General features: G+C 44.3%; 1 protein-coding gene and 1 pseudogene across 2 annotated transcripts in view; one reads left to right on the top strand and one right to left on the bottom strand.

Annotated features, from left to right (window-relative positions):
* Positions 1–15,566, top strand: part of SLC39A9 (solute carrier family 39 member 9) — a 51,357-nt gene that overhangs the window by 20,688 nt on the left and 15,103 nt on the right. For both annotated transcript variants that reach the window (XM_055130201.1, XM_004612325.2), the window contains one exon: positions 1,944–2,052. In XM_055130201.1, coding sequence (XP_054986176.1) covers positions 1,944–2,052 — 109 coding nt within the window. The remainder of the gene's footprint in view (positions 1–1,943; positions 2,053–15,566) is intronic.
* LOC101548057 (60S ribosomal protein L13-like) lies at positions 14,025–15,557 on the bottom strand (annotated as a pseudogene).

Raw genomic sequence — 15,566 nt, 5'->3', positions numbered from 1 at the left:
GGAATCGAACCCAAGTCGGCTATGTGCAAGGCAAATGTCCTACCTGCTGTGCTATTGCTCTAGCCCCCACTTGTGTATATTCTTTTAAAAGCAACTATGAAGGCTGGAATGTTAGCAGGTATGGTATTTGCCTTGCACGAGGCCATGTACCTAGGTTCGATCCCCAGCACCTGATTGGTCCCTGAGCCTCACTCCAAAACCAAAAGAACCAAAACAAATACGAGCTTATCAATACTATTCACTCCCAGTTTTTTCCTCATAACAATACATCATAACATTCTTTTTTAATTTCTTTTTTAATAAAGTTGTTTATGATGATTTGTTACATTCAGTATTCCAACACCAATGTCATCATCATTGCATCTTCCCTCCACCATTATTTCCAGTTTTCCCAACCACCCCTCAAGCCTGTCCCATACAAGCCCTGAATAGTTTATTTTATATTGCTTATTATAAATAATTCACTAAAAGTGATTTAAAAAAATTGTAGAGTTTGAGATGTGCAGCACAGCTGCACACTTTAGGAATTCAATTTTTTTGAATGGGGTAATACAGCTGGAAGTTAAATTTTTAACTGGATTGTGACATTGAGTGTCCCAACGACTTAACCTGGTGTGGAATCATCTCTGCAATTTGTTGGTCTCTGAGATTTATGAGTGTCTGGATCAGGGCCAGTTACGGAGCTTATTTGGCACCAGAGGCAGTTCATGGGGGTGACTGCCAGGCTTTGGGAAGAACAGGGAGAATGGAGGAAGTAGCCCATCCTCGACTCCACGAAAGTCTGGAGATTGCAGTTGCAAAATCCTCATACCTGAGTTTTTCAACAGATTCGTTTCTGGATGAGGCTGTCTTGACTGATCCTGTGAGTATGGTGAGCATGGTGGTAATTGGAAGGAGGAGATTTCGGCTGCCTCGACTCTGTTTGGGCAGGTGCTGGGCTCTCCCACCCCCCTCCAGGGTGCCCTGGACAACTCAGCCTGGTGCAGGGTCTGGAAGCATCTCACATCATAACATTCTATATCCAAGAATGGAGCTGTATTGTACTTTTTAATGACTCTGTGATGTGATATTGTGATGAAGTATTATATTTCATTTATAGGTCTCCTTCATTTATTTTGAAATTTGCTCTCAATAAGCGCAGTGGTCTTCTACAAGTGAAATTACCTGACCCAAAAAATGTTACATTTTCAAGGGTATAAATCTAAGTTGCCAAATTGTCCTCCAGATAGAACATAGACATTCACATTCCTGGGGCTGGATCAATAGCACAGCTGGTAGGGCGATAGCACAGCTGGTAGGGCGTTTGCCTTGCACGCAGCCGACCCAGGTTTGATTCCCAGCATCCCATATGGTCCCCTAAGCACCGCCAGGAGTAATTCCTGAGTGCATGAGCCAGGAGTAACCCCCGTGCATCGCTGGGTGTGACCCAAAAAGCCCCCCCCCCAAAAAAAAAGAAAATTTCACATTCCTCTTTCTGTAAGTGCATTTTTTAAAATTAATTGGGGGATGGGTTGGGAGTCACATCTGTTTGTGCTCAGGGTGTACTCTTGATACAGTGTTCAGAGACTACTCCTGGTAGTGCTTTGGAGACCATGCGGTGCCAGGGCGCAAATTGGGGTCTGCTGCATGCAAGACAGTTAACCTAGTTACTTAATCCAGTACTCTCTTGTCTCTAGCAACACACATTTATTGGAGGGTTAGACAGGTGTGCCCAGTTTTCCCAATCATGTCTTCCCACCTCATTCCCAATCTGGTAAGTTGAAAAAAAAAAAAAGGCATCTCCTGTTTCAATTGGCATCAGGAAGCTAACCCATTTTTCAGTTCACCGAGCATTGTAGATTTTGGTTTCACAAATGAGCAGCTCATTTGTGATTACAGATGCTTCAGAAACTTCCCCACTTAGTCATCAATCTTTTCAACAGTTCCTTATGTTTTCTTTCCAGGAGCGGCTAAAACTGGTGACTGTTTTGGGTGCTGGCCTTCTCTGTGGAACTGCACTGGCGGTCATCGTGCCTGAGGGAGTACACGCACTTTATGAAGATATTCTTGAGGGTGAGAGAGAAGGACTTTCTTTGAGAGGGTTAATGACCAGTGAAGTGTTGAAAGGAGAAGTTCAGTAATTTTTTTTTTTTTAATAACTATGATTTGTGTTTGGTGTAGAATTCTATCCTGAAAAGAGTTCTTAAAAACATTTCTTTTGACATTGAACATCCATAGCAGTGTGTAAATCAAATTCCCTAATTTATGATAAGGTTTATTTGCAGTAATGCATAAATTCATCTCATTATCACTGTCCTCTTGTGAGATCTACTTTAAAACTTTCTGAACTTCCCATTACACTGCATGATTGTGATTGCATTATTTTTTGTTTTTGTTTGTTTGTACTTGGGCCACACCTGGTGATACTCTGGGGTTGCTCTTGGCTCTGCATTCAGGGATCACACCTGGTGGTGTTCAGGGGACGATAGGGGCTGCCAGGAATCGAACCTGGGTCAGCCAGACAAACTATCTCTCCAGCCCCATGATTACATTTTTAGTGTTGTACTTCGAAAATCAAATAGGTAGATTCTTTTTGCTGTTCTAATTTTTAAAAACTGTTGATTGAGGTATTGTGATTTACAGTATCTTTAAGGATTGTTTTCTGTGTATCATTCTAATACCACACCCATCACCAAAGTACCAACCCTCTTACCCCAAGGTCAGCCTTGAGGCTCCACCCTTTCAATCCACCCTTCTCCCCCAAACTCAGTTTTGTGAAAACCAGCTCTTCTGTTTTGTTGCCTTTTGGCCTTTGTTTGTTACCTAAATCTGACCTGCATATGAAAGAGATTATTCTGTATCTATCCCTCTTCTGATTTCACTCAGCTGCCATATCCTCTAGCCTCACCCATGTATCTGTAGATTGCATGATTTTAACCTTTCAGAGAGCTCCATAGTATCCCATTGAATGCCACACCTTTGTGGATTCAAGGATTTTTATGTTAAACCTGTAGATAATTGATAGAACTCTCTATGGAGGGAAAAATGGCTAAAAATTAAAGCAGTCTGTCCTGGCCCTTTCAACAGCAAGCACAGAAAAGCTGAGCTTTGTGAGGGTAAATGCTGGGTGGTTTACTCACCTGCTTAGTCAGTTGACCCTTTGAAAGCATTCTTGATTCAGCAACATTAGGTTACTGCTTGTCATGAAACTTGTCTGATGCTTGTGAAGGATTGAAGCCATGTCTGTTCAGTTGGTGAACTGAATGCTTCTTTTCCAGCAGGTCCGACTTTGTGGGGGGAGACTCCAAACAATAAGTGAGTTTTTTTGTTGAAAAATTGAATGTAATCAAAGTAAAGAGAAAGTAAAGTGAAATTTATCAGCTACACAGGTGGGCTGGGGGGGTTGGGGGGGTAGGGAGTGGGGGGGAGGTTTACTGTGGTTCTTGGTGGTGGAATATGTGCACTGGTAAAGGGATGGGTGTTTGAGCGTTGTATAACTGAGACTTAAGCCTGAAAGCTTTGTAACTTTCCACATGGTGATTCAATAAAATAAATTATAAATAAATAAATAAAAACCCAGATGAATATAAAAAAAATACCAGTTTACTAGATTTCAAGAATGGTATGCTCGGCACATTCCAGATTTCTTACTAGATAAGTAAATATTTCTCAAGAGCTTGGTAGAGTGGTTATACTCTTATGCCTGGCATGTAAATTTGGGTCTGGTTCTGTGTGTTATAATGATGGTTGATGTTGCATTTGAGGATTTTAGGGGTTTTAGTGTAAAATAGTAGAATAGCTTTGGGTGGGGGAGGAAACCCTAGCACGGGTCTTCATTTTTTGGTTTGTTTGTTTAGGGCCACACTTGGGCTATGTGCAGGGCTTAAGGGCTCTGTACTCAGGGATCGCTCCTGAAAGTACTCAAAGGACCAGATGGAATAACCCGGAATCAAACCCACATCAGCCACATTTGAGAGGCAAGCTCCCTGCCTGCTGTTCTCTTTCTGACCCCTCCACTCTTTTTTTTTAAAATCATATTCTACCAGGGGAAACGATATACCTGTCCTATGTACTACTTGCTATTTGACTTAGTGTTTTATCAATACAGTTAAATTTCGCTACTCATTACTACTGATCATCTATATTCTGGCTACTTTTTTTGTTTTTTTGTTTTGGGGCTGGACCTGACAGTGCCTGGGACTTATTCCTGGTTCTGCGCTGAGGGGTCACTCCTGGCAGGGCTTGGGGGACCATATGTTGTGCCAAGGGATTGAACCCAAGTTGGCCATATGCAAGGCAATGCCTTACCCTCTGTACTATCGCTCTGGCTCCTGTTCTAGCTAGTTTTATGTTCTGTTGACTGCTGAGATGGGAATACTGAATTCTCAAGTTTATCTTATTTCTTTAGTTCTATCAGTTTTTGTTTTATGCATATTGACGTTTTTCGGTTAGGTGACTTTATATAGCATTGGTTTTATTTCACTGTGTATCACTGTATCGTTGTCATCCCATTGTTCATCGATTTGCTCGAGCGGGCATCAGTAACGTCTCCATTGTGAGACTTGTTACTGTTTTTGGCATATTGAATATACCACGGGTAGCTTGCCAGGCTCTGCTGTGCAGGCGATATACTCTCGGTAGTTTGCCGGGTTCTCCAAGGGGGGTGCGGAGAAATCGAACCCAGGTCAGCTGCATGCAAGGCAAATGTCCTACTCGCTGTTCTATCACTCCAGCCCTGGTTTTATTTATTATGAATTCTTTTTCATCACTATGTAATGTCCCTCTTTACTTCTCTTAATAGTCTTTACTATTTTTTTTTCTTTTGAAGCCACACCTGGCGATGTACAGGGGTTACTCCTAGCTCTGCACTCAGGAATTACCTCTGGCGGTGCTCAGGGGACCATATGGTATGCTGGGAATCGAATCCGGGTCGGCCGCGTGCAAGGCAAACATCCTACCCGCTGTGCTATCTCTCCAGCCCTCAGTCTTTACTATATTTTACCTGCTGTGTTAATATTACTGGTTTTTTTGCTTCAATTTTCTTTTGAAGAAAATTTTATTCATTGTTTTCATCTTTTTAATCCATCTGTGTCTTTCATTATATTTGAAATTAATTTCTTATAAAGAGCATATAGTTGGATTGTGTTTCTAAAAATCTAATCTGGGCTGGAGAAATAGCTCAATGGGCTGAGCACAAATTTTGTATGGAGAAGGCCTGGGGTTTGATCACGGAAATTGCATGGTGTCATGTGTGTCCCATCCCTCCCACTCCCACCCACCGGCTAAGCTCCACCAGGTGTGGCCCCATATCCTCCCCTCAAGTTAAAACCTAATTTGACATTCTGGTTTGTTTAGACTACAGCAGGCTTTTTCCTTGAGAGTCAGCTTGTTAGTCTATGAGATGATGTGAACTGTTACCTCTGTCGGTCCTGTCCATCTCTGCCCTTGTAACCAAGTTCACGGATTGTTTCTAGTCATCTTTGTTGATTTTTGCCATCTCCATTGTGCTATTGAATACATCCAGTGAATTTTGTATTTCAAAATTTTTTTTGGGGGGTCACACCCAGCGATACACAGGGGTTACTCCTGGCTCTGCACTCAGGAATTACCTCTGGCGGTGCTCAGGGGACCATATGGGATGCTGGGAATTGAACCCAGGTTGGCCGCAAGCAAGGCAAACACCCTACCCGCTGTGCTATCGCTCCAGCCCCTCAAAATATTATTTTTTAATTTCTGAAAATTTCACTTAATTTCTTTTCACATTCAGTTTATCTGCTGAGGACATCTGTTCATCTGAAGTCTGTTTACTGTCACCTGCTAGTAAGGTGCTGGTGCTGGTAACGCCATCGTTGCTTCAGTTGCAGCTAGAGGGCTGACTTTGTTTCTGATTTTCTTTTTTTTTTTTTTAAGAACGTAGATTTCCAGGTTGAGTAATTTTTTTTTTCCCAAAATGTACATGGTAAACAAAATAAGTAGTAGTGCATAGCTGCGTTAGGTCTTTTGAGTATCCATCATTTATGTTATCTTGGAGTTGAGTTGATTGTCTTGTTCCATGAAAGATTGGCCAGATTTTTCTGTTTCTGGGAACAAAGAGATAATTCAGTGGATAGAATAGCATATTTTAACATTCTTCCCCTTTTCTGTGTTAAAATTAAAAGGAAAAAAATCTGCCATATTACACTTAACTTGTTAATTAAAATGGAGCTGTTGATGCTGGGGAGATGGCTCAAAGAAGGATCTATCACTTTGTGAGTGGAAGCCCAGCCTGATCCCCAGCACCACATGGTACCCTGCACGCTGCTAGGCATGAGCCCCCATCACTGACCCAGGGGTGTCCGTCCTCCTGAGTGTCACTGAGTATGAGGCTATAGAAGAAAAGAGCAGACAAAATACAGAAACCAAAATACCTCTTGGATGAATCTCTTTATGATTCTTAAGTGCTTTTAGGATTCTGAAACATGGATGGTATAGAGTAAGATGGTTTATTTTATCTGTATTTTCTTTGCTAAAGTGTCTGTACTGTACTGATGAAACTTACTAGAAGGACTTTTGTTTGAATATTAGGAAAAGAATCCTATAATGAAGTTACTATATGTTGGTAATGGCATGAGAAATAAGTGTCTGAGATATGCAGTTGATAACACCATACATTTGTGTACTTTGCATCAGGGAATGTGATGTGGAATATAGCTCAGCTAATGAATTATCAGTCCGTGCCCTGAGAAACAAGCATAATAATCTTGAAAGCGCTCTCATAACTGAATGACTTATATGCATAACTTGTATCACTTGTCATCTCGTTGCTCATCAATTTGCTCAAGTGGGCGCCAGTAACGTCTCCATTCATCCCTGTCACGTGCTAGTTTAGCCCAGTGGTGTCTGCTCGCTCCAGGAACACAAAGAGCCTCAAACCCTTCATTCAGGGTCTTGACGAAGAAGTCTGACCATCTCGTAGGTGGGCGCCCAGGCGTTCTTAATATCTTAATTCGTAACTTAATGGCTTAAATAGCTAGGATTTGAAATCTCAGTTTTTGATAGGTTGTTTCATGGGCAGAGGAAGAAGAATGGATGGCGCATTGATGTTGAATATCTGGATCCCATTATTAGCATATGTGTATGTTAATACATGATCAGTCATTTTAAAAGGTTGTATATTTATTTGGTTCACACCCACTGGTATTCAGGGCTTAATTTTTGTGCTCAGGGATCACGCCTGGCAGTGCTTGGGAAACCTGATGTGGTACCAGGGATTGAACCCTGGTGGGCCACGTGCAAAGTAAACGCCTTCCTCAAGATCTCTCCAAGCTTTGTTTTTCTAGGGAGAGGGTTGAAGTGGTTGAGCATATGTCTAGCCTATGCAAGGCCCTGTTCAATCCCTGACACTGCATGGCACTTAAGTACTGCTGATTCCTCTTAAAAATAAAAAGTTGGGGCTGGAGTGATAGTATAATGGTAGGGCATCTGCCTTGCATGCAGCTCACCAGAGTTTGATCTCTGGCATCCCATATGTTCCCTGAGCATCGCCAGGAGTAATTCCTGAGAGCAGAGCCAGGAGTAACCCTTGAGTATCACTGGGTGTAACCCAAAAGCCAACCCCCCCCCCAAAAAAAAAGTTGTGTTTAGGAATGGCCAGGGAGAGAGCCCAGAGGGTGGTGGACTGTGGACTGCACATGTACATGGCCCTGGGTTCAGTCCCTGGCACCGCTTGCCCTCTCTACAGCACTGCCCTAGCCCCCGGGCATCCCTGGAGTGGCCCTAGGCCACAGCCCCATTATAAAAAAGGTTTTTTTTCCCAGTTTTAGAAAACTGGGAAATTTATTTTTTGCATTTTTTTAGGTAATGTCTATAAATCACTCTGTCACTGTCACTGTCATCCCGTTGCTCATCGATTTGTTCGAGCGGGCACCAGTAACGTCTCTCATCGAGAGACTTATTGCTACTGTTTTTGGCATATCCAATACACACGGGTAGCTTGCCAGGCTCTGCCGCGCAGGCCCGATACTCTCGGTAGCTCGCCGGGCTCTCCCAGAGGGGGATGTCTGTAAATAAAACCATTAATACCTACTGTTGAGTATAATTCATGTATTTCATGTTTTTGTGTAAAGTTAAATTCCATTTAGTAATAAGCATTTATATCTTTTATAAGCCTCAGTCATACTTATCTCAAACCAGATGTTATTTACCAGGTGTTTTTGGCATTTCATTTATTTGTCAATTTTTTGGTGGGGGTGGAGGGGGTCACACCTGGCGAAGCACAGGGGTTACTTCTGGCTCTGCACTCAGGATCCGTTATCGGGACCATATGGACGCTGGGAATTGAACCCGGGTGGGCCTCGTGCAAGGCAAATACCCTGCCCGCTATGCTATCGATACAGCCCTATTTGTCAGAATTTTACATTAACATGGTTTGTTAACCCTTTCAGAACAGTAACTTCAGGAAATCATATTCTAATGATTGGTAGGGAAAAGTTGGAACTCTTTCTTTCTTTTTTTTTGCTTTTTGGATCACACCCAGCGATGCACAGGGGTTATTCCTGGCTCTGCACTCAGGAATTACCCCTGGCGGTGCTCAGGGGACCATATGGGATGCTGGGAATCGAACCCGGTTGGCTGCGTGCAAGGCAAACGCCCTACCCACTGTGCTATTGCTCCAGCTCCTAGAACTCTTTCTTAATGTCAGTCTGCATCTCAGATTTTGATAAATACCATCTGTGACAACAGAAAATTTCCTTCAAAGTAGTTTTGGTTTTGGGAAATACAAAGTTTATTTGGTGCCAATAAGATGTATAACCAGTTCAGTCAGTATTATTTTAGTATTATTTTAGATCAAGCCACAAACTTGACTCTGCTTTGGTGGAGGTAGGGCACTCCCAGCAGTGCTCTGGAGGCTGGGTGGGAGGTGGGCTGGTTCCGGTGGTCCCATCAAATGGGCCCGAGGTTCCATGCAGAGCCCCAAGAATGCTGTACTACTCAGACACAGGAATACTGGGGACCACCAGGGCCACACCGGCAATTCTTGGAGGCCTCCGCGGTTACGATTGGTGCTGCTCCATCGTGCGCTGTGGCGTGGGGGGTCTCGCTGCGGCTGAGTACCGTCTTCTCGGCCCACACCTAACCTGACTTTGATGGCATCAGCAAAATTCTTTAGAGAAAGAAAGCACCGCTGGGCCACGATATGGAAACATCTAACACTTATCTAGATTTTAAATTCTGGTAGTGATACATTATGAAATGAAATAATATTGACCATCCTTTGAAGGTTGCAATTAGCATGATACTTAATTTACTGAACTAGGGACCGGTTCCAGAGTAATTACCTTTTAAGTGTCTTTTGTGGTGGCTGGAGAGATAGTACAAGGGGCGTACCTTGCATGTAGCTGCTCCCAGTTTGAATTCTCGCATTGTTTACTGTGTCCTGAGCACTGCCTGCTGCAGCCTCCAAATCCATAACGAATCTGAAAAATGTATCCTGTAGAGACCAAAGAGATGGTTCAAAGGGCCGAGTGCCCAGTAGGAGTCCCGAGTTCCATCCTGGGTTTGATTCCCAGGGGTGAGTTTTCAGTTACAAGAGTAGCCCTTGTGCACTGCTGGGTGTCACTGCTCCCATGTGTGATGCCCAGGTTCAGTACTTGGTACTACATGTTCCCCAGAGCAGCATGGGGATAGCCCCAGAAAGCTCAGCACTGCTGGTCCTGAGCAGTGCCACTTGGTCAGACCTTTACATTAAGTGTCTGTGTCTGGTAGCAGAGTTTTGCTAGGACTGGAGTTTTGCTAGGACTGGGCATTGCGTGGGAGTCCCATCCCTGCCAGTTACTGTGTGGGCCAGGAATGTGGATCAAGTGCTAGAACACGTTCTTTGTATATACAAGATCCTGGCTTCAGTCCCCAACCCCCCCCCCCATGCTGCTAACTTGCCAAGTGTGGCCCACATAACTAAAAATAATTACGCAACTATTCACAAGTAATAGTATCACTACAAACACCTTTTTTTTTTTTTAACTACAAACACCTTTTAATAAGGTATTAACCCACACTCTTACCTAAATCCTTGTGACCTTTTTACCTAACAGCCTGTACATCTGTTTACCTGTTAGAGCTGAATTTATTGCGCCTAGGAAGTAGCTCCGAAGATTAGAGTTCATGCAGGCGGGAGACAGTTGCGACCTCCCAGGTACCACACCAGGACACATTGCTGCGATATGTGTCCCCACAAACCCACACCATAAAATAAAAAAGCTGAATTTGTAAAGAGGCAAGTACATGATTATCTTAAAACAAAAATAAAAGATTCTGTTTTATTTTCACTGTGAAGGTCTTTTTGCCTGGGAAATAATAAATTATCATAACTTTTGAAATAAAATGCCTCATAAAAAAATCACAGAAGTGGGACTGAAGAGACTTCATGAAGCCCTGAACACTGCCGGGTGTGACACAAAAAACCTGTGCAAATAAAAGAACCCAAACCAAAAAATTGACAGAAATAAGGCACCTGAGGTTGGCAGAGTGCCCATCTTGCCAGTGCGAGTCCATGAATCGGATCCGCAGCACTGCCCCACCTGTGCTAAGTGTAGTCCTGGCGCACCTCTAGGACACGGCGGTGTTTGAGCTCCAGTATAAAGTGTGTGACTCTGGCAAGCAACACAACCAAGTTTGAGTTAAACTCGTGGCTAGCACTTTATTGTAGTTGCTTTAAATTTTTAATAGGAGACTCACCAGTGGCGCTTAGGGGCCCTGAGGTCACTTCTAGCTCCATGGAGTTGATGGTTTGGTGCTTGGGGCCAGGCACGCAGGCCCAGCAGTGCTGCTGGGGACACCAGAGCTGCTCCTGGGGACCATGCGGTGCCAGTTATCAAACTTGGGCTGCACGCACACAAGGGACCCCTTTGAATGACCTTTTTGGCCCATGGCTAGCATTTTTTTTTTTCCTGTAGTGCTAGGATGAACCCCCCTGGGCATCATTACATGCAAGGCCAGTGCTCTGCAGCTAAGAAACACCCTCAGCACCCAAGGCCAGCATTTTAAAAGAACCATGAGAGGGAAAAGTACAGAAAATAAAAAGAGAAAAAGGGACGGGAGTGCATGTTTCGCATGTAGCAGCCCTGGGTTTGATACTCAGCATCTTTGGTCACCCACGTACTGCCAGGAGTAGTACAGGTACCACTGGCTGTGTGCCACGTGGCATAAAGCTCCTGCCTTGCACAAACATGAGGCTCTGGTTTGATCCCCAGAGGTGCGCACATGCCTGGCCGCACTGGATTGCAGGTGCCGCAGTGAACTGAGCAATCTCCAGTGCAGTCAGGTGTGTGCCCGCACCCCAACTGAAGGGGCGACTCCCGCATTGCAGCTATAGGTGTTGCGTACGGTAGCCAGGGGTGTGCCTCTAGCAGCCATATGCAGAAGCACCACAGTGAGTCCCCAGCCAGCACTACAGCCAAGCTGGTGGACATCTGGTCATTGCAACAACTGAAGCAAAAGGGGAGGGAAGGGGGAAGACCACAAATAAGGTGGAAGTTTGTTGGCTAGCAGAGGTCTTCCTCCCTTTGCCTTCGTTATTGATGTTCCTGTTGCAGTTGTATGTGCTGTGATTCTCGCCCATTTTTAAGCTCTGGTGCTCCCTGGTGGTCACACAGGAGTTTGTGGCACTCACTGAGCTTACACACAGTTGCTGATGGTTGCACTCACGCTCACTGGGGCTCATGCTCTTAGCTATAGCACTCATTTAGGTGTGGTGCTCTCCAGGGATCACATATTTTTTGTGGTGCTTAGACTGTCAAGATTCCCGTGAGTCTGATTGATAGCATGTGACATCTGGCCGACTAAAATCCTTCTAGTTTACAGTCACTTTTTTTGCGGGGGTAGGAAGGTAACCACACCCTGTTGTGCTCTGGGCTGATTCCTGACTCTGCACTCAAGCATCACTCCTGGCAGGCTTGGACGACCATATGGAATGCTGGGGATTGAACCCAGGTTGGCCGCATGCAAGGCAAGTGCCCTACCCACTGTACTATCGCCCTGGCCCCCACATATATGACACCAGCAAGTGTTGTGTTTCCTGTAAAAAATATAAAAGTGCGAGCACACGCAGAAAGGGTAATGGGTGTGTGTGTGTTGTTCGAGGGTTCTGGGGGTGGCGCTCTCTCTCTCTCTCTCTCTCTCTCTCTCTCTCTCTCTCTCTCTCTCTCTCTCTCTCTCTGCCTCTGTCTTTGTCATCTCTCCACTGCTTTCTTCCGACCTCTCTCTGTCTCTGTCGTCTCTCCTCTGGTCTCTTCCGATCTCTCTTCTTCTGATCTCTCTCTCCGGAGCCCTTCTTGCTCTCACTTCTGACTCTGTCTCTTACTTCTGATTCTGACCCTTACTTCTGTGTCTTCTCCCTCACTGCTGTGTCTTCTTCCTCACTTCTGTGTCTTCTTCCTCGCTTCTGTGTCCTCTCTCCCACTTCTGTGTCTTTTCTCCCGCTTCTGTTACAGTCTTAGTTTATATAGCAATCACATAGGATGGTGACACAAAGGTGGGTTGAACATTAACAAATCAACAAAGTGGGGTAAGACCATTTCTCCAGGAGATTAACAAAATATCATCTAAGGAGATTACTCCAGATTATTAGGAGATCCGCTTAAGGGTGGGATCCCAACAAGGATGTGTTGCTTTCTTCTTTACTCAGCTAGTAATCCACTTAAATAGTTGTAGTAAATCTACTTCAAATATTTCTAGCAATGTCATTCTGTATGAGCACAGTAAGAGCCAACTTAAAGTATGGCTCTTCTGACGACATCTCACTATATTTTCTAGACCACAGTCCTTAGGTCAGGTAAGTCTTCCTAACCCCAGCAGTTTCCTAGTCTCGTCATTACTTTTGGATCATGACAGCATTTGTCTATGACCATGCTCTCAACTTATAGTTGAGTATTGTGGTGCTTTGGCCTGGCCCATTTCGATGCCAGGGTAGCTCACAGCTTGCCCTGGGTCCATTCCAGCCCTCGTCAGGACCCTGCTTCTGGGTGCTAGGAACTAAAGGCAACTGAGTCGAGAAAGCAGATGCCCAAGAGTAAGTATTACTGGAGTCAATCAGCTCCCAAATTACAAAGCATAATATTAACTGTCTTCTTGTGTCCATACAGAAAGAACATTGCTTTAAGGTAAACTAAGTTCCCTGTGGCAAGGCTAAAAGGATAAACCCAATGTTATCCTACATTTCTAATCCTTTTCTCTGCTGTATTTAATGAATAGGGGTTAAAATACTATTTTGTCATTTTTAATTATATTAAGCATTTCTGCCTGTGGTCGAAGGAACTGCATGAGTCTGTTGTAATATTTTAGGTTTTGCCCTGATTCTCCATCAGGGAGCTCTTAGCTCTTAGGCAATCACCATAGTTCTAGAACTGAATGTAAATTGAAAGGTTCTTCTCTTAAACTTTTCTGCCCTTTTGGTGTCTATTGACTTTTCTCATAATCTTTTTTAAAGCTGTATGTTTTGTTTTTTGTTTGGGTCCACATTCAGTGGTGCTCAGGGCTTACTCCTAGCTCTGCACTCAGGGATCACTCCTGAGTGCTGGGGGATTGTATGTGATGTCAAGAATCTAATCCAGGTTCATTATGTGCAAAGCCTTAACCCCTATATCATCTTCCCAGACCTAAAACTAAATGCTGAATGAGGGAGTGGGGGTTGATGGGAGGGAACCAGGGGACACTGGTGCTGGGAAATGTATACTGGTGGAGGGATGGGTGTTAGAATACTGTATGAATGAAATCTAATTATGAACAGCTTTGTAAGGGTCTCTCACGATTTAGTTACAAAGTTTAAAAAATAAATAACACAATTCAATTAAAAAGTTTTAAAAAATAAATAAAATTAAATGTTTCATATTAACTATTGTGATTTTTATAATATAAACATTAGTAGGGGCCGGAGCGATAGCACAGCGGGTAGGGCATTTGCCTTGCACGCGGCCAACCCGGGTTCAATCCCCGGCATCCCATATGGTCCCCCAAGCACCACCAGGAGTAATTCCTGAGTGCAAAGCCAGGAGTAACCCCTGTGCATCGCTGGGTGTGACCCAAAAAGCAAAAAAAAATAAAATAGAATAAACATTAGTATAAAGTTAGGTGTTTTTATTTTAATTATTTTCATTGTTGCTGCTCTTCACCTATTTTCATCAGAATAGAAACAATAAATATGAATTTCTCAGCTAGAAAATTTGGGGGTAATATCCCTTGGAAATATGACTGTTTTGTGTGGTAATTTTTGTTTTTGTTTTGGACCATACCTGGTGGTGTGTGGGTTTCCTCATGACTGTGCTCAGGAATCACTCTTGCCAGTACTCAGGAAATGCAGGGATTGAAGTAGGGTCAGCACATGCCAGACAAGCGCCTTACTCCATACCATCTCTCCCAGCCCCCAGTGTGGTCAGTTGCATCTACTTCATATATTTTAAGAATAATGGTCATAAGGCTGCAGCCAGAAAGAAGAAATATAGGAGATTTTTCTTTCATGTACTTTATTTTATTTATTTTTTCTGAGCTCCAAACAGGGATTTTATTTCTTCTTCTCAACATCCTGTTCGGCAGTTTCTTTGGCCCTTTTTTTCCTGGATGCCAAAGAGCAGGGTTGCACCATGTGAAGGCTGGTGAAGGCCTTGAACTTCTCTTTCTTTGTCATCATCCTGGCCTTCTCCATCTTGTAGACATTGCAGATGGGCATGACAGGGCCAGTCAGCTGTGTGACCAGTTTCATTTCTTCAGCCATGCTGTCACCCTTCTTGGGGGCCGCAGGCCTCCATGGGAAAAGGATGGCCTCGGAGCAGTGCTCTTAGAGCCGCTGCACGTTGGCCTGCAGGGACTTGGTAGACTTGTGACGATGCGGGTCATCAATGCCAAGCGTGTGTGCCAGCGTCCATGGATGCCGGCCACCCGCAGCTCCTCCAGGCCAAAGCCCTGGATGGCATGCGCCTTGATGTGGTAGCACAAGGTGAGGCAGTGCTCATTGTGCCAGGGACCGCGACTGGGCCCTTTGGGCCTTACACCTGCAGATCTTCTGCACTGGCTACTGGAACCACATGGCCACGCGCCACTGCCAGCCCTGGTGGAAGTGGGACTTCAGGATCATGCCATTCTGGCTGGGAACCATGACTGCTGCCTACTGGTCTATGGCGCAGGGAGAAAGGCCTCTCATGTGTCTTAAATAGGAATTTATGATGGGCCAGATTACAACATAGGAAATGTATGTCTTTGCAGTAGGGCTTGAAATACAAAAAGAATGGCAGCTTCTGTGTGGAATAAAACAAAACCCTATTATATATTTTTTTATTTGTAGGAGTCTCCCAAGCAGCATTCAGTGAACCCAGGGGTTCATTGCAAGGGCCCAAGGATGTAGTGTTGCTCGGGCCTTGCAGTGGCGAGGATTACCTGGGCCACCCTAACAGTGCTCAAGAGGACTGCTAGGGTTGCATCTGGTAATGCTCAGGGGACCAGCTGATGCTGGAGATCAAACCGGGGTTGGCTGCATGCAAGCCATGTGCCTTAACCCCTGCAGTAAATCTTCCCAGCCCCTGTGACAAGTGTTTGAAGGTGGAAAGCACGTACATGTTCTA

Source organism: Sorex araneus, chromosome 3 (genome assembly GCF_027595985.1).
Source record: "Sorex araneus isolate mSorAra2 chromosome 3, mSorAra2.pri, whole genome shotgun sequence".
Lineage (NCBI taxonomy): Eukaryota > Metazoa > Chordata > Mammalia > Eulipotyphla > Soricidae > Sorex > Sorex araneus.
Note: the sequence above shows the minus strand (reverse complement) of the source record. Positions and strands in the feature narration are given on the sequence as shown.